This window comes from Periplaneta americana, unplaced genomic scaffold (assembly GCF_040183065.1).
Source record: "Periplaneta americana isolate PAMFEO1 unplaced genomic scaffold, P.americana_PAMFEO1_priV1 scaffold_21, whole genome shotgun sequence".
Lineage (NCBI taxonomy): Eukaryota > Metazoa > Arthropoda > Insecta > Blattodea > Blattidae > Periplaneta > Periplaneta americana.
In genome coordinates, this window is record NW_027185502.1 from 3,579,726 (window position 1) to 3,599,090 (window position 19,365).

Here is a 19,365-nt window from a genome sequence, read left to right on the forward strand (position 1 = left end):
TTGTATGTTATGGTGTACCAGAGTTTGTCGGATTTTGTTCTGTGTAAGATCCTGTAAGGTGGTATTTAATACGTTGTTATTCGACATGTTTATTGCGTCCTTTGCAAGACCATCCACCATCTCGTTTCTCTTTATTCAGCATGTCCTGGTATCCAGATTAATTTGAGCGAGTTCCCTTGATTCACTTTAAATATGGTTTGCTTGATGTTAATTTCTAGCCATGTGCATATCACTATCGGTAATTCTGCTTAGTACGCTTTTAGAATTCGAGGCCATTATTATGTGATTATTTTTATTGTTTATTAAAGGAATAAGAGCTTGACGGATGGCTGAGAGTTCGGCTGTATAACTAGAACTGTTGGAGGAGTTTCAATTTGGCATGAGTGTTATCAGTCGAACTGAGCTATGCAACTCCAACGCCTGTTTTTGTTTTTGAACCATCAGTGAATATAATAACTACATTGAGGTTCTGTTGCTTCTCATTGCAATCCATTCTTGAAATAGCTGTGGTGACTGAACCTCTCCCTTCTGGAAGGACACTAGGTCGTGCTGAATTGGGGCCATCAATATTTTGTAAGGGACACAATATATAAGATACCTCGGAAATATTTGGTATGAGAGACTTTGAGTATATTCTTGAAAGAGGTTATACACTGTAGGGAGAGTCAGGTCGATATTGTGAGGGTTATGAGTGTGCAGGGTCATCAATTTTTCATTTTATTGTCTAACAGTGCCGAACAATTGTTTAAAATCGAATTAAAAAATTTATGTGCCATAATTTGTTGTTGGATGTAAAGCAGGACATGTGCTATTTCTTGAAGTGTATGTTTTTTTGTTTAGTTTTCCACTCACACCAATTATTTTCTTCGCCACTTGGTAGTGTAAGGTCTCCATCCTGTTTGTGATTTGTTTGTTTATTGATATTGGTAATGCGTACTCTGTTACACTGCGGAAGATGATGTTATATAAACATTGCAATTGGTTTGAGTGACACCCCCACTTCCTATGCACAATGCATTTGAATAATTTCACTTTCTGCTGAAATTTGAGGTTAATAGTAGAGAAATGTTCATTCATCTTGAGGTTAGATTCCATGATAATCCCCAACATTGTTATACTTTGTTGTATGAGGATAATCACCAATTAGGAACAGGATTCTTTATTCATAAAAGAATAAAATCAGCAGTAAAAAAGGTCGAATTTATCAGTGATAAGTTATCGTATTTAGTACTTAAGGGTAGATGGTGCGATATTGTAGTTATAAATGCTCACGCCCCTACAGAAGAGAAAGACGACCATATAAAGGGTAGCTTCTATGAGGAATTGGAACACACTTTCGATCAGTTACCTAGATATCACATGAAAATTTTATTGGGGGATTTCAATGCTAAAGTAGTATGGGAGGATATTTTTAAACCGACTATTGGAAAAAAGAGCCTACACATATCTAGTAATGACAATGGAGTTAGGTTAGTCAACTTTGCCACATCAAAAAATTTAATTGTTAAAAGTACAACATTCCCCCATAAGGATATACATAAATATACTTGGACTTCTCCAGATGGATTGACACATAACCAGATAGATCACATCTTGATAGATAAAAGAAGACATACTAGTATAGTAGACATTTGAACCTTCAGGGGGGCAGACTGTAATTCTGATCATTATTTGGTAAGTGGAGAACTAAGAGAAAGACTATCAGTAGCCAAGCGAGTAGAGCAACAAGTTAATATTAGAAGATTCAATATTCCGAAATTAAAGGACGAGGAAACTAAGCAACATTATCAGGTCGAAATTTCAAATAGGTTTGCCATATTAGCAAGTTCTGATGATGTTGAGGAAGAGTTAGATGTGAATAGCATGTGGGAAAATATCCGAGATAATATTAAAATTGCAGCTGAACAGAGCATAGGTTATTATGAAACTAAGAAAAAGAAACCGTGGTTTCATGGTAGTAGAAAGAAGGAAACAGGCAAAATTGAAATTCTTACAGGATCCAGTTGAGGTGAATACAGATAATTATTTCAATACAAGACGGGAAGCAAATCGTATGCTTAGGAATAAAAAAAGAGAATATTTGAAGGAAAAACTGAATGAGGTAGAAACAAATAGTAAGAATAAAAACATTAGAGATTTATATAAGGGCATAAAGGAATTCAAGAATGGATATCAGGCAAGGGTAAACGTGATCAAGGATGAGATTGGTGACTTGCTTGCAGATGCTCATTCAATACTGAACAGATGGAAAAACTATTTTGGACAACTACTAAATATACATTGGACAAATAGAAATTATCGGGACGAAATTGAAATACAAACTGCTGAGCCATTTATACCCGAACCCACACTGAAAAATTATAAGTCTCCAGGTATCAATCAAATTCCAGCAGAATTAATATAAGAGAGTGGAAGCGCATTATCTAACGAAATTTATAAGCTTGTACTTGCTATTTGGGAAAAGGAAATTGTACCAGAACAATGGAAGGAGTCCATTATCATACCTATCTTTAAGAAGGGGGACAAGACTAACTGTAGTAACTTTCGAGGAATATCACTTTTGTTGGCGTCGTAAAAAAATTTTGTTCAATATTCTTTTGAGAAGAGTAACTCCATACGTAGATGAAATTATTGGGGATCATCAATATGGTTTTAGGCGTAATAGATCAACTATTGACCAGATATTTTGTATTCGACAGATAATGGAGAAAAAATGGGAGTATAAGGGTACAGTGACTGCCTCCGTGGTCTGTTGGTCAGCATGCTGGCTTCCAGATCAGGAGGTCCTGGTTTCGATTCCCCGGGCTAGGCTCTCGGTGAATTTTTCTTGAAGAAGATGAATTCCCTGGGTGTCTAGAGTCTGGAAATTTGTATGAATGTGAGTGTGATAGTGAGTGTGCCAGGTTAATATAAATCAACCAATCATTACAATAAAAAAAAAATACGTCAGGACTGTCGCTGGGCAGTAACCTGAACACACGTTTCAGCTTCACATTGTTGACAAGTAACTCCATCTGTTAGCACAACCATAAAGCATCTAATAGATGCTATAGAGTTACCAACAACGAAAAAAAAAAAAAAAGGGTACAGTGCGTCAGTTATTCATAGATTTCAAAAAGGCATATGACTCGGTTAAGAGGGAAGTTTTATATGATATTCTTATTGAATTTGGTATTCCAAAGAAACTAGTTCGATTAATTAAAATGTGTCTCAGTGAAACATACAGCAGAGTTCGTATAGGTCAGTTTCTGTCAGATGCGTTTCCAATTCACTGTGGGCTAAAGCAAGGAGATGCACTATCACCTTTACTTTTTAACTTTGCTCTAGAGTATGCCATTAGGAAAGTCCAGGATAACAGAGAGGGTTTTGAATTGAACGGGTTACATCAGCTTCTTGTCTATGCGGATGACGTGAATATGTTAGGAGAAAATCCACAAACGATTAGGGAAAACACGGGAGTTTTACTGGAAGCAAGTAAAGAGATAGGTTTGGAAGTAAATCCCGAAAAGACAAAGTATATGATTATGTCTCGTGACCAGAATATTGTACGAAATGGAAATACAGTATAAAAATTGGAAATTGATCTTTTGAAGAGGTGGAGAAGTTCAAATATCTGGGAGCAAGAGTAACAAACATAAATGATACTCGGGAGGAAATTAAACACAGAATAAATATGGGAAATGCCTGTTATTATTCGGTTGAGAAACTTTTATCATCCAGTCTGCTGTCGAAAAATCTGAAAGTTAGAATTTATAAAACAGTTATATTACCGGTTGTTCTCTATGGTTGTGAAACTTGGGCTCTCACTTTGAGAGAGGAACAGAGATTAAGGATGTTTGAGAATAAGGTGCTTAGGAAAATATTTGGGGCTAAGAGGGATGAAGTTACAGGAGAATGGAGAAAGTTACACAACGCAGAACTGAATGCATTGTATTCTTCACCTGACATAATTACGAACATTAAATCCAGACGTTTGAGATGGGCAGGGCATGTAGCACGTATGGGCGAATCCAGAAATGCATATAGAGTGTTAGTTGGAAGGCCGGAGGGAAAAAGACCTTTAGGGAGGCCGAGATGTAGATGGGAAGATAATATTAAAATGGATTTGAGGGAGGTGGGATATGATGATAGAGAATGGATTAATTTTGCTCAGGATAGGGACCAATGGCGGGCTTATGTGAGGGCGGCAATGAACCTCCGGGTTCCTTAAAAGCCAGTAAGTAAGTAAGTTGTATGAGGATGACTTGGTTGGATATTTTAAAGCTGCTTACATTAGGGTGTCTCTTATGATTTTTAGAAATTATTATATGTTGAGATTTTCTGTGATTAATTTGTAGGCCAATATCTTGGATTGCGGTGCAGATAGTGGTTATGTCATCTTGTAGTAAGTGCAAAGCTATTGTATTATTTCTTAATGGTATCCGGGCTGTTATAAAAATGTCATCAGCAAACATTGTAAGTCTGGCTATCTGAAGGTTTAACTGAAACAGAGTATGAGTATATATTGTAAATAAAATGGGGCTAAGAGATGATCCTTGTAATAAACCAGAGTTAGAAATTCGGTTACTAGTATTTTGGTATCTTGGATGGAAACTGATTTTCCTGTTACACATAAGGTTAATGATTAATTGATTTAACTTTTGCGTAATGTTGAAGTATTCTAATGCGGGAACTAGAAGTTGTAAGTTAACATCATATGCTTTGTATACATCAATTGCGATTAAGTGGAGATTTTGCTTCCTGATCCATGCTACAACTGTATTTGTAGCTATGTACTTGTAGGAGTTTCATTGTCAAAACAAAATTAATGGTTCACTGAACTTGTAAACATTTATATGGTTAAGTACTCTTTGTCCCTTGTGGCAGCTCACGAATAGTGAGAAGATTTCTACATTCTAATTTCTGTAAAGATTATGAGTAGAGTATGTAGAGTAGTATGTAAATCAAACTGCATTGGGGCCTTTTCCTAATTCGTTCAATGTAATGTATAGACGAGTATTTAATGTATTTTCTGGTGGTATTACTTAGCATGATGGGTCTATAGTGGTTACTGTCTACTCCTGTTGTTTTTGGTTTCTGAATTGGTATTACAAAGAACTGCTGCTATGGGATCGGAATATTGCCTGTATTGATGATAGTATTGTAACAATTAGTCAAGCCTTGCAGGAAGTGATGTGATAGATAGTTTAAGATGGTATATGTTATATCTGGTCCTTGAGAGGTGTTTTTTTTTTCTTTTGAATCACAGTGACTACTTCGTTGTACGATATTGGTTCTATCAATTCATTTGAAACGTTAAGATTCAATCTCTCTTCCTGGAGGGAGACAAGCGGTGGAACGTCATCTGGTGTAACTAGTTTTAGGAATTCCTCTTGCATGTCGGTATTACGATGAATTATATTGAAGGAGCTGTTAAATCTGTTGGTGAACCAGTGAATTCTCTGCCATATATGTGATATCGGAGTGTGCTGTGTTAGTTGGGAACAGTACGTTTGGTTACCAGACATAATGTCCATACCTCAAAATGTCCATGGAATAATGTCCGTGTTAAATCATCCAGAGTCAAAATGTCTATAGTTTTATAATGTCCACTTCACTCTGATGTCCAGAGTCATAATGTCCATAGTTCTATAATGTACACTATCTCCATCACAGAAGGGTAAGCCACTTCTTTCTTTTCGTGGGTACCTGTACCAACATCATGACTTTAATAGAGATAGGACAAAACTATATTGGTGATGCAGATAAAGGAAAATTTGTAATGCTGCAATAACAACTAACAGCAAGCTAGATAACATTTGGGTTTTGCAGGATGGCACAGATAAGCATTTACATAGTGCTGATGAAGCAGGTATAGAAGTAAAGTGCATCTTGAACAGTGTTAAGGCAAGAGCAAGAGTGATGCCAAATGAAACTCCATCAACTGTTTTGGTAGCAACTCTCGGTTCTCTTGTGGAGGAGGTAGCATAAAAGATGCTTGAGCGCAGAAGTTTGAAAAGAATGATAAACCGTACACAAATCCATGAGCGGCCTCCCAATCCAACAGCGCTGAATGATTTAGTCATAACAGCTCCTTATGACCGTACGGCAAGGGGTCAACAGTCTCTGTTGTTTAGATCAGGCCAGGATGACGAAAATAGAGTTTTAATATTTTCTTATAATGATTCCCTAAGGGTTCTGTCTCAGTGTAATATGTTAATTTGTGATGGGACTTTTAAGTGTGCGCCCCAATGGTTTGCACAAATGTTCACAGTGCAAGGGAGATATCTCGAATCATGCAGCACACAAACAATGCGATAGAAGGCTGGCGCAGTCATGGCTGTACATTATTCATCCATTTGGCAATTTATACGTGCCTAAAGAGCGAAGAAAATTAAATTTGGGCACAAATATTGCAAGCAAGAGGAGGGGCATACACAAATTAAAGAGCCGGTGAATGAAACGTATTTGACGAATCAAAGACAAATTCTCCAAATTGTGAGAAACTACAACAGGTACAAAGAAAATGGAGAAAATTCTCATATACCTTAAAAGTATTGGTTACCATCTTAAAAGTGGGGCTCTGGTTTCCGATGATTAATAACTTATTTGTGCGAGTTACAGAATAAAATTGATTGTGTTCTATTCAATTCATACATTATGGACGTTTAACACTATGGACATTTTGACCGTACGGACGTTTTATCATATGGGCTTTCTGTCATATGGACATTCAGTACATGGACATTTTCACCATATGGACATTTTGACCTTATGAACGTTTTATCATATGGGCTTTCTGTCGGATGGACATTCAGTACATGGACATTTTCACCGTATGGACATTTTGATCTTACGGACGTTTTATCATATGGGCTTTCTGTCGGATGGACATTCAGTACATGGACATTTTCACCATATGGACATTTTGACCTTATGAACGTTTTATCATATGGGCTTTCTGTCGGATGGACATTCAGTGCATGCACATTTTGACCTTACGGACGTTTTATCATATGGATGTTCTGTAGTATGGACTCTATACGGTGGAAGCGTACGTTTTCCATGATCTGGTTTTGGTTTGTTTGATGCTTTGTTTAACCCTGGCGTTGCTTTGCTTATATTTAATAAAATTAGAAAGTATTTTATGCTTCATAAATTGTTTACATACTATCTTTCTGTTATTTGTATGCATCATAATCTCTTTGTTCCACCAGGGTGGTTTCATTCGAGCTCTGAAGTTTTCCTTGGTTGGGGAAGATGGAGCACTAGTATGTTTATCCAATATCTGTTTGAATATAGCAAGGAATTTCGTCATATCCTTCTCTTGGGCTATCAGGTGATGTCTGGGTAAATCTAGTTTCTCTTGAAGCATTTGCGGATTAATTTGAATTTTCCTATATCCATGTCATTGTTGGTATTTAGTCCATGGCATTTGAGCAATCTGAATCTGTACTATAAAATGATCACTACCCATCGTATCAGGTGAAATGCTCCAAGTCGTTAGGGGTAGTAGTAAAAGTCAAATCTGGGGAACTGTTCTCTTGATGTGGAAGTCCTAATCTACTAGGAGTATCTTCATTTACTAAGTTGAGGTTATGAGTTCAAAGTATTGTAAAAATTTGTATTTTCGAAAGGCCCGAGTATCTGCAGAGATTGTTTAAGATTGAAATCTCCCAGGATTATTATAGATTTGGATGTTGTTAGATCAAAATGGTGTTCCCAAAAGATCCAAGACACATAGTTATACGGTGCATTATATATGCCTATTACCAGAATGATGTCTAGTTCAATTTGGATAGCCTGAAAAGTTTTTGTGTAATTGGTAATTGTAATTGTAGATGTCTGTAATATCTGTATTGATTTGTCTATTAAAAAAGCTATTCCACCTATAATAGAAACTAGAATACACATGTCTGTAAGTTTTAAGGTTATGATTATTTTCATTTATTGCGTCTACGTGAATAGGTTAACAAATGATTTTACAAGTTCAGCATTCACATACATAAGTCGAGGGTTAAACGATCGCTGAGGGACTTCCGCTGGTTTTGAAATAGACACTGACCCACTTAGGTTAATTTCAATTAAGAAACATGCCAAACGAATTATCTTTGCACCAAAAACAGATCCTCCCTGGACCAAATTATCGTATTTTATAATTATTTGAATGCAACAGAAGTCAGAAGTCTTGCTAAAATCGGCGGAAGTCCCTCAACGCTCGTCTCGCCAAATCGAGCTTTGGGAAATCTTCGCCAAAGCGGCAAATAATTATGACAAATCACGATGAGCACTGGCAGAAGTATGTTTCCATTTCATCCACCTCAAATACAGTTTTTTCTTATATTAGGCTATGGAAAGAATTCGTCTAACAGATGCACTCCTATGCAATAACAATTCGATACTCAGCCCCGGAACAATTTTTCCCTTGAAATTATTCAGTCTGTTTCACAGGGAACTTTACCTGAAAAACTAGACTTGCATAATAGGCCTATATACGTTTCTGTAGGTACCTTAACAGAAAACCACAATTCTGAATTGCACAGAGTTTGTGTACACTCGATGTGGGTCTCTGGCATCTTTTCAGACTCGAGTTGTGTGGATATAAGGGGAAAAATTGAAACGGTGTCGGATGGAGTTTCTGGGTAGCTCAGTTGCTGGAGCGCTGGTATGTTCCACCAGAGGTCCCAGGATTGATACCCGACCCCGGAACAATTTTTTCCTTGAAATTATTGAAGTCTGCTTCATAGGAGCTTTACCTGAAAACTGGACTTGCATAACAAACAATTCATTCATAGCGTTCTGCCCAAGGGCAGATCTTTCACTGCAAACCCAACATTCTCCAATCTTTTCTATTTTTTGTCTTCCTTTCTGTCTCCGCATATGATTCATATATCTTAATGTCTTCTTCTGACCCGAACTCTTCTCCCATTCACCATTCCTTCAGAAGGCAGTTTCTTTTCAACCTTTTCCTCTTCCTGATCCGTTTCAGCATCATTCTTTCTTTCCACTGCCGCCGCCGCTTTCCATGAAGTTTATTTTGAGCTAACACACTTCTCTGCTTGAAACCTGGAGGATCAGAGTAATTGTTTTGTTCCTGTTGTCTATTAGGGCCTAGCATTATGTGCACAGCTTTAAATGTAAGGATCAAGTTTAATTTTGGACAATAAATTAATGCTCACTCAAATTATATTTTGTCTAAATTATGTGTGTACCTCCTGAATATGTATTGCAGATTCGCATGTTGTTTCATTGCCACGTAATTAAAATGATAGAATTTTTTTTCTGTTTCGTAATTCACACTTTATTTGCTTTTGTACGTAATACAATAGGGTCCTAGTATGAAAATTTGAAATGTAAATTTCTGGAACTCTTAAATGAACTTACTTACTTATTTACTGGCTTTTAAGGAACCCGAAGATTCATTGCCGCCCTCACATAAGCCCGCCATTGGTCCCTATCCTGAGTAAGATTAATCCAGTCTCTATCATCATATCCCACCTCCCTCAAATCCATTTTAATATTATCCTCCCACCTACGTCTCGGTCTCCCTAAAGGTCTTTTCCCCTCTGGCCTCCCAACTAACACTCTATATGCATTTCTGGATTCGCCCATACGTGCTACATGCCCTGCCCATCTCAAACGTCTGGATTTAATGTTCCTAATTATGTCAGGTGAAGAATACAATGCGTGCAGTTCTGCGTTGTGTAACTTTCTCCATTCTCCTGTAACTTCATCCCTCTTAGCCCCAAATATTTTCCTAAGCATCTTATTCCTCATAGAAGTTATCCTTTATATGGTCGTATTTCTCTTCTGTAGGGGCATGAGCGTTTATAACTACGATATCGCACCATCTACCCTTAAGTACTAAATACGATAATCTATCACTGATAAATTCGACCTTTTTTACTGCTGATTTTATTCTTTTATGAGTAAAGAATCCTGTTCCTAATTGGTGATTATCGTTTCCTTCCCCATAATACAACAAGTAATCTCCTATTTCTGTTATGCCATTCCCATCGAACCTAACCTCCTGTGCTCCCACAAAGTCTATTCTATATCTAGCTAGTTCTTTTGTACTAATGTTACCCCTCCTGTTCTATATAGACTTGTAACATTCCAAGTACCAAATCTCAAAACCTTATTCCTTTGCTGTGGTCGTGTCAGAGAATCAGTCCCATTCTGAGGCTTATTTGAAGGATTCGTAACAAGCTGTTTTTTACGGTGATGGGTTGTTAGCCCTTCGCCCAACCCTCAAGCTGGAGGACCACCCCTCATCGGCTGTCCGCGACTGCTTATTCAATATATTCACAGCTACCCTCCATATCTGGAGATATCTCATTCAGTCAGGGACAGGCTTCTTTCACTTGTTAAACTCTGACATATGACCTGACTTTACTTTTCTTTCAAAGAAAGTTTTGATAAGAGTTTTCATCATTCTTAAAAATACCATTGTGTTCAGATAGGTCCAAAAATAACAGGCCATCTACTGCTAACAAGAGTAACTAAAAATAACTATTTAAGCAATTGGTAACGAAAGTAACGAATTTAAAAGACTTGAATAGTCGTCAATAACGAAATTACGCATATTATTATTCTGCTTCACTTATTTAATGTTGTCACAACTGCCTCTGTTACAGTGGTCGATAGTTAGTGATTATATATGTAAGTCTGATTTAGTCTAGAAGGCTGGGAGAAAAGTTGGCTGCTCGTCCATTGAACTGAAGATCAGATGACTTGTGGAACAAGTCTGATGTTACCGAACGAGTTGGCTCAGGTAGTAGCATTTGAGACTCGCATTCAGGAGATCCCAGGTTCAAACCCCATGGCCGACCAATCTGACTGGTGTTTTTCACGGTTTCACTTAGTCACAAAGGCCGGATTGAAAACTTGCATACCATGATTCATCACCAGCTCAGTCACCAATATCATAAACATTAATCGAAAATTTGAGTCGGTTACCTACACACAAACTATCTACAACACAACAATAGAAACAGGAATAGTAAAAGGGGCTTACTTATATACCCACAGATACTAAAACACGCGAGATGACCACGAATGTTAAAGCGTGTATAAATAAACTTAACAAAAATAAAAAAAAAGTCTGATGATAAATCATTAGTTAAATAAAACGTGTTTAATGTTTTTTCATTGTGCTTATGAATAATTGATAAGTTGTAGTACGTAACTAAAATGTAACTAATTTTTGTTTCACATCTTCGGTAGACACCTGAATAAGCAGGTAACCAACTATTGGACTATTGAACATGACATTGAAAAAATGTTGCTCTGTTTTTGCACATAAATGGACTTTCAGCTATAATTAATACATCCAGTATATAGCCCATCTACTGTAAATATTGCAAAAGGAAGAATATTTCTCAATTAAGGGTATGCCCTACTGAGTTCTGATGAAATATTTCAATTTTTACCATTTTTTAAATTTTCCCGCCAAAAACTCATATGGTCTATGATAAATATTTGTGCAAAGTTTCGTTTCATTATTCGAATTGTAGGTGACCTAAATATTAATTCTTTTAAAGGGCCGTAAGCTAACCAGGCCATCTAACCTTTAAACGCAGTTTCTGGGATACAATATTTTTTTTGCATTTTTCAATCTAGGAATTCAGACTTATCAAAAACTAAGTAAGATAATGCAGTGGCATTTTTAGTACATATTTTAAACACTGTATTCCAGGGACATTTTTATTTTATTTTTATGTTGCTTGAAAAATACAGCCAATGCATGACCTTAAGAAAAAAATTTAAAAAAATTCAAGATAATTTGTTTATTCGGAACCACAAATAAATACAAAACTCGAATACACAGTCTGATTACTCTTCAGCTAGATGTCAAGCCATGAAACTAGAAACAAATCTTTATTCTTTCATATGTAATCTAATTTATTGGTAAGATATGAATTTGTCTATTTAATTTTTTATGGATCAAATTTAGAAACCAAAAATTCTTAAAATTTCAACAACATCATCTAATCTTAAAGGAAAGAAATTGGTGATTAAAACTTAATTGAAATCATATACAAATTGTGGAAGTCGTAAAAATCAGTAGCACATACCTTTAAATAAAGTACAACCTCTATTTAATGAATCATTGGGGACCTTGTTTTCTTTATTTCCTTAAGTGGGGCTTCCACTAAATATAAGAGATAATCATAAAAGAGGGGAGAGTATTGGGGAAATTCTACATTTTTAAAAATAATTCTAGTTGTGCAGCCTAAAATTCTCCAAGGATTCATTTCTTAAATGTGGGTATGTTATACAACCGAGTTTGCATAAATTGGGTTCTGGACTTATGTGTGTGGTATATTCTCTAGGTTAAAAGAAAACAAGCCATAAAATCCGCGAATTCATTGACTACAGGAACATTAATCAGGATTATACATATGTAGACAGGATGATGCAATTGCATTATCTCTTTTCGTTTATATGTTAATCATTACATTAATTATTTATAATCAAATAAATCATTTAGAACCTACATAAATGTAAAATTATATAACTTATCTTATATTTGTGCTGTGATCAGCCTCAGAGTTTCTTGCCACAGTTCATGAGGTTCCAAGTTCGATTCTGGTTAGAGCACAGGAACTTTTCCTTCTTGTGTTCGTCCATGATCTAGGTTAAGTCTCTCTCCTGCACTGCACAACCACACAATATCATTGGGCAGTGTCACATAATCCACTGCCAAGAAATGTCCAAAGACAATGTGGTGGCATTTGAGGGAAATATTTGTGCAGTTGGTAATTGAATTGATTTTCTGTTCTAGATTGCACAAGTGTTACGAACTCATTTTCACTACTGCATGAAGCTGCAACCCAGCTTGGGGCTGTCGTTACACAGAAATTTGACGAAGCAGTGCGTGCTGAAGATTTAGCATCAGTAGAGAGATTTTTTAAGATCTTTCCTCTTCTTGGAATGCAAGATGAAGGTCTGATTAAGTTCTGATTGTACCTATGTTCAAAGGTAATATTACAAAATCATGCAGTTCTTACTTCAATTTTTCTGTCTTTGTTTTCTATTCTAATATGTTTATCTTCAAAAAATAATGTTTTGGTAGGATAATTTTATTTATGCTTTAGTATTTCTGAGCTTTAGCTCGGACATCTCTCACATAAAGAGATCTGGCTAAGTCTTATGAATTTAATTATATTTGAGTCAAATACGAAATTGGGATGTACATTTGCAAAGCACCAAAGAAGCTGCAGTTAGAATTATATTGAGATGTTTTATATATTTTGAGAGTATGAGTAAATAAAATTAGATTCAGAATTTAAAAAAAATATGCAAGGCGAGGTACAAATACAGTAAAACTTCATTTGTGCATTTCTCACTTATACATTTTCTAACATATCCTTTTTTTCTTAAGTTCCGGCAAAATTCTTCTACTTTCCATGTTAATTCATTTCAGTTACACGTTTTTCGCACTTATCGTATTTTGAGCCCTGAGAGGTGCAAAACTTCATTTATACGTCCTAATTCAATTTTGCTCGAAATTAGGTTTGCCATGAAATGTAAGAACGCGAAAATACCGTATTTACGCCATCGAATATAATGCGCACACCAATTTTTTTATCCAAAAATCCAGAAAAAAAAATTGGCGAATATAATAGGCCTACGCATTTGTGCTAAAAACCACTCAAGTTTAAAATTATGTTATCAAGACAGGTTATAAAGGGACTCTCTTACCTCTTACCTATACATCATATTCATGCTCATTTGAGTATCAGAACTGGAACATCTGGTGAACAGGTCTGGGTTGGTGTCAGAACATGACAATGACTAACGTCATGCTACCCAGTGGTGATATTCAGCCGGTTCGCACCAGTTCAGATAAACCGGTTGTTAAATTATTTTTAGATATTATTTGCAATTACCATGGACATATACCGTATTGTTTTAGCATAGGTACACATGAGAGAACTGGTTGTTAAACTTCTTCAATATCACACTGATGCTACCCTTTCATCAGTAATTACTGGTAAATTTTTTTGGTTTGATGCGCAGTTGTTGAGAGTTGTGTTCATAAAATTTCACAGTAAAAGAAAAATATTATTGTCATTTTAGCAGATAAAAATATTATTCTTATTAAATAAATGGACAAGAAATTACAAATGAAAAGTTCGCAACGAGTGTTTTTGTACGTACAATAAATTTGTTAAAACTGAATAATTTGGTAGGTTAATAAGCCTGTTTTGAGGTGAATTTTTTTACACTAGAACTAATGTTCAGTTCAGTTTTGACTCCTTTAAAAGAGGTTATTAATGAGTAGGAAGAGAAACTGTTTTCTTTCGTAAAAGGGAGTAGAGTGATGACCAAAGGGTAAGTACAAGCAGGATTACAGCTGTTGTCAACCCTTCCTCCCGTATCTTTGTAAAAATGAACTGAAGGAATTACCAAGGCCGCGTACTCAGTGAACAGACCTTCCTGATTAATGGAAGGGGGTGCGAAGTCAGTCAGTACCTACTGCCTAATGACTATAAAAAAGTGAACATTATTAATTACATTGAACGTAATCTATCCTGTGTGTATAGCAATGTCTGTAGTATAAAAACAGACTTCGGTTTTAGTGAACCTCGGATATAGTGAACGAAATATGCTGGTCCGGAGTTGACTGTATATAAACTTCAACCAAAAAATGTCGTGTTGAGAGATAAGATATTTTGTGTATTTGTATATTAAAAAGTGTTCTATTGAGAAAACATTAACTGAGCGCAATTCTGCAAGATGCTACTATATTTTGATTCTGCATATTAACCCATTTATGCCCAGATTATTTTTTTTTTAATTTTTGTTTCACATATCATATTAAGTGAGTCAGGGGACGTTGTAAGCATGAGGAACTATGAAAATATTGATTTTGTTACTTCGGTAAAAATTTATGGGATGGGTCGATAATGACCCACTAGGCACTTCCTCGAGAATTTGTTCATTATAATGTTTTGATGATTTCTTGTTTTATTTATGCTTTTGCGTAGTATGCAACTTGTTAAATTTAAAAGTAATCTATAAACAAATCATTACCATATTAAAACCGCATACTATTTTTTTAAATATTTATTGAATAATAATTATAATTTCCCTGAGAGCTACATTCACATGTATTTTACATTCACAACTCTGAAAGGAAACCTTGTACTTGAAGAAATAAATAATTTGAAACACACAATAAATTATGGTACATGACATAAGGCCCACACCTGTGGAGTAACGGTTGGCGCGTCTGGCCGCGAAACCAGGTTGCCCGGGTTCGAATCCCGGTCGGGGCAAGTTACCTGGTTGAGGTTTTTTCCGGGTTTTTCCCTCAACCCAATATGAGCAAATGCTGGGTAACTATCGGTGCTGGACCCTGGACACTTTTCACCGGTATTATCACCTTCATCTCATTCAGACACTAAATAACATGAGATGTTGGTACAGCGTCGTAAAATTACCTACTAAAAATACATGACATAAGTCCTTAGACCTACTCATGATATGGTGCACCTCTGACATGCTTTTACATTGCCACAAATCTTGTATCGCCGTTTTTGTTGTTGGGCTATAGTGCCAACAGTGATCCTTTCTCCCGTGTTCTTTGATGGTATCGAAGAAACGAACTCGTCTTCCACTCTTTGGAGAAGTGTCATATTTTAGGCTTGCGTTATTTCGTGGCCGAAGGCGAATGCATCCAAAGACTTTCCATATGATCGACTGACTGAGAAGCCAAGCATTGTTCATGCACACATCTAATAACCACGAAAGTAATGGTATGTGCCATTTTTTCCACGTATATCAGAAGTATGTACTCCACTCATATTGCAGTTATATTTACGAAAAACAAGGCAGACGAACTTTGATTTCCTCTTCTTGTAAAGGGGCTGCTTCATGTTCGTTAGACATGATGCTCGCCTTTATTTCTTTCTCACTTTATTCTACGTGTCGGTGGGGAATTCTCAATTTCATTGCTGATAAGATCTGAATCTTTTCTAATATTGGTGCCCCTTTCCTCATTATAAGGCTGAACAATGACTGGTAGCTCTGTCACTAACTCTGCTGTGGCTTGTAGTTGAGCTCAGTCGGAGTCCTTGCAATCTTCATCTCCAGAATTTGCATCCATTATCCTCAGGTAGATCAATCAATACATCTGCCCCGTATTTTGGAATTTCGGAAGAATCAGATCTCTCCAACTATCCTAGAATTTAGATTACTGTCAGACCAGTGAGTCTGAAAACAGGGAATAATTATGATTATGGAAACTGTAATGAAGGATCTCAGTTTTCAGATGGGGCCAGTAGGGGACTCTCATGAAGAGAATAAAAAGACAAAACGGGGTCATTCTGATTGTTATTCACACTCGGCTCTCTCTCTCATAGGTGCCGCTAGTGCCGAGAATTATGAACTACTTAGTTCGTCAAAGACTATCCAGAGTGCATCCCAAGCAGTGAGATATAACATTACACAAATAAAACAATGTTGTAAACGAAAGCGGTAATAAGCCTGAGATATTCTGAGAAGTGCCATAAGAATTATCATTCCCAAAAGCACTCCTAATCCTTACACAAACTTCTATTGAGGTAGTTGTTCGTAAAAACATCGCTCAAAGGAAAATAATACGAAAACAAAATGATTTCATAATGAAAAGCTATGTGAAAGGTAATTCTTGAATAAGTGCTTAGTGGGTCGTTGTCGACCCACACTAAATTCTAAGCCCTACTGTACAGCAAATAGCGTAAATATTGACAAAAACATACAAGATACATATTCTCCTGTATCTTCTTGGCAGGAAACACTGATTGTTAATAAAATTCACGGATTGAACAGAGTTTTTACTCACTTTTTCTTCTCCAAGGCAGACGGTAGTTGCGTCATATTTATTCGGCAAGTTCCCGCGCAATAATGACGTGGTCTGTTGGTTTCCCGCGTGTTTCACAAGTGCATGGTACCTTTGTGCATCTAAGAAAAGTAGATACGTAGTGTTGCCTAGAATAATTCGCGTGGAAAATAATTTTAATCAATGGGTCGAAAACGACCCACCTGGGCATAAATGGGTTAAGAACATTTACTAGCTCACACTTATCGACATAGACATAGAATGTTTGGCCTGTTCTTAGGTGTGTATATACTGTGTATTAAAGGTGTTTTCTGTACTTTTTCGGTGGAATTGCATCTCTTTTGAAGTAACATATTTTCTGAGGTGGAAAGCGAACTAAGAAATATGTTATGCTTATACATTTTGTACAATTGTAGCACTTACCTTTTTTATTTGTAGCTTCAAGAAACAGCTCATCAGAATCTGCTAGTTGCCTTGGAGACGAACCCTTCTAATAAGCGAGCTAGTGTTATCTATGCTGATACGTTGACTCTACTGTTTGAAGGAATTGCTCGGATCAGTGAAATTCATCAACCTCTTGTGGAGACTTATTATGGTTTGTGAATATTTTTGTATTCCAAATATTTTTTGAACATGTTATGCTTTCGTCTGAAACGTAATTAGTATTGCCATGAAGATTTTTATGTCAAATATACCAGGTTAATAATAATATACAATTATTTACTATTACATCTGTATAAAATAGAAATTGAAAACAATCAAAATACATTTTTTTTGTAATGACAGCAGCTTCGTCATGAATAGAAAATACCTCCAAATCCGCTGAGTCATCAATAACATTCGCGCTCATTTGTTTATTGTTATTGTTAAGTCATCTTAATTGTTTATGTTTCTCCTTCATAAGGAAATGGAAGAAAGGCTACATATTGTGGCATTATATGAAGATTTAGGTGTAGAAGACATTTTGTTGATGCAAATGTTTTCAGAAGAAAGAGCAGCATCCAGCATCATGGAGGCGATACATCATATGGAAACCCACAATTTTTTTATTTAATCGTATGGGGAAAAAAAAAAATTTATCTGTATGGAGCCATACAGCATATGGGTGCCTAAGTTTTGTACACGGAGATCTGTACAGATCTTAGATCATCTCTTGCTGTTCCTAATGTATTTTGTTTGATGTTCATAAACAAAAATCGTCCACCTCTGCAGCACTGGAATCCACAATTATATAAAATTATGGTTGAAAAACAAGAAGTGCTGCAAATACACACTCCAAGATTCATGAGACAAGTGTGCATCTATGGTGGGGCTACATGGTGTATTCTTTAAATCTTGTACAATTAAAATGTAAAGCAAAACAATTTCTTTACTTCTTCTTTAATATTAAACAATCATTAAATGACAGTCTGAGAGATAGAGAGAGGAGAGTAGAATATAGTTCAAGGGAGAAACCAAGGGTGGGGCGTATGACCAAGAAAAAAATTACCGTGACAGCACTGGCAGCACCCTGATATTGTTGGTAATATTCAATCTCAAAGGAGCAGCCCAGCCGTTGTTTCATCACAGCATTAAGGTTCACGTTATCTGCTTATTACTAAAGCCCGGATTTCTAAGCAAAATGCACATTCTTTTCCACACTGTTAAAGGTAAGCAGAAAGATTATACCTCGTAAGACACACCTAGATAAGAAGTTTTAGCTATGTTTTATTAGTGCTTATAAATGCTTATTTCGCAGGAAAACGTTTTGCTTCCTTATTTTACGATTTTTAATTCAAACTGCATATTTTACCCAAAGCTGTAATTTTAAAAGTGTGTTATTTCACACCTAGCTGCCATTTATCACTGATTCCATTTTTTTTATTGGCTAATAAAAATTAACTTCAGTCGAATGCGTAAGAAAGCAATGCTAGGATATGACCCAGGATGATGCGAAATAATACTGCGTAGTTCTAATTAGAGAACCTTGGGATTCCCCGCCAAGCTTCTGCGACTAGGCAGATCAATCGGTTATCGCACTTATCGCGTTATCAGAATGATGTCATGTGCCTGGATGGTGAATCCCCGAGTTCCAAGCTGCAGTGTGCAAGTTGTGCAATACGCGTTGGTTCAATAAGCTGTGTGATTGCTGCTGTTGTAGTTAAGGAATGTCATGTGCATGGATGGTGAATCCCCGAGTTCCAAGCTGCAGTGTGCAAGTTGTGCAATACGCTTTGGTTCAATGAGGTGTGTGTGATTGCTGCTGTTGTAGCTAAGGAATGCCACCCACAAAACCTCTCAATCAGCATTCTTACGCAAAGGCGTAAATGAGTTTGGGAGTAATATTTCCAGTGAGGCAGCAGTGTCTTATTTTGTTTGGTGTGTGAAGAAAGTGTTTCTGCGAAGAAAAAGTATAACACTGTGCAGCATATTAATACAACGCGGCATGAGGACAGGTTTAAGAATAAATCTAAGTTAAACCAGCAACTGATTGAAAGCAATGTACAGTCGAGTTCTAGTGATACATTTTTCAGAGACTCGTGTTTAGCATTAGCGGGTTCCGACATTCGTTGTGG

General features: G+C 36.4%; 1 protein-coding gene across 8 annotated transcripts in view; it reads left to right on the forward strand.

Annotated features, from left to right (window-relative positions):
• Positions 1-19,365, forward strand: part of LOC138693781 (DNA mismatch repair protein Mlh1-like) — a 142,232-nt gene that overhangs the window by 66,733 nt on the left and 56,134 nt on the right. For 7 of the 8 annotated variants that reach the window (XR_011330437.1, XR_011330436.1, XR_011330440.1 and 4 more), the window contains 2 exons: positions 12,767-12,963; positions 17,249-17,405. Coding sequence is in view for 3 of the 8 variants with exons in the window: in XM_069817584.1 (XP_069673685.1) it covers positions 12,767-12,874 (108 nt within the window). In the remaining 5 variants the exon portion in view is untranslated. Of the gene's footprint in view, positions 1-12,766; positions 12,964-17,248; positions 17,406-17,714; positions 18,969-19,365 lie in introns of those variants that run through there. The other variant, XM_069817586.1, reaches the window with a different exon arrangement.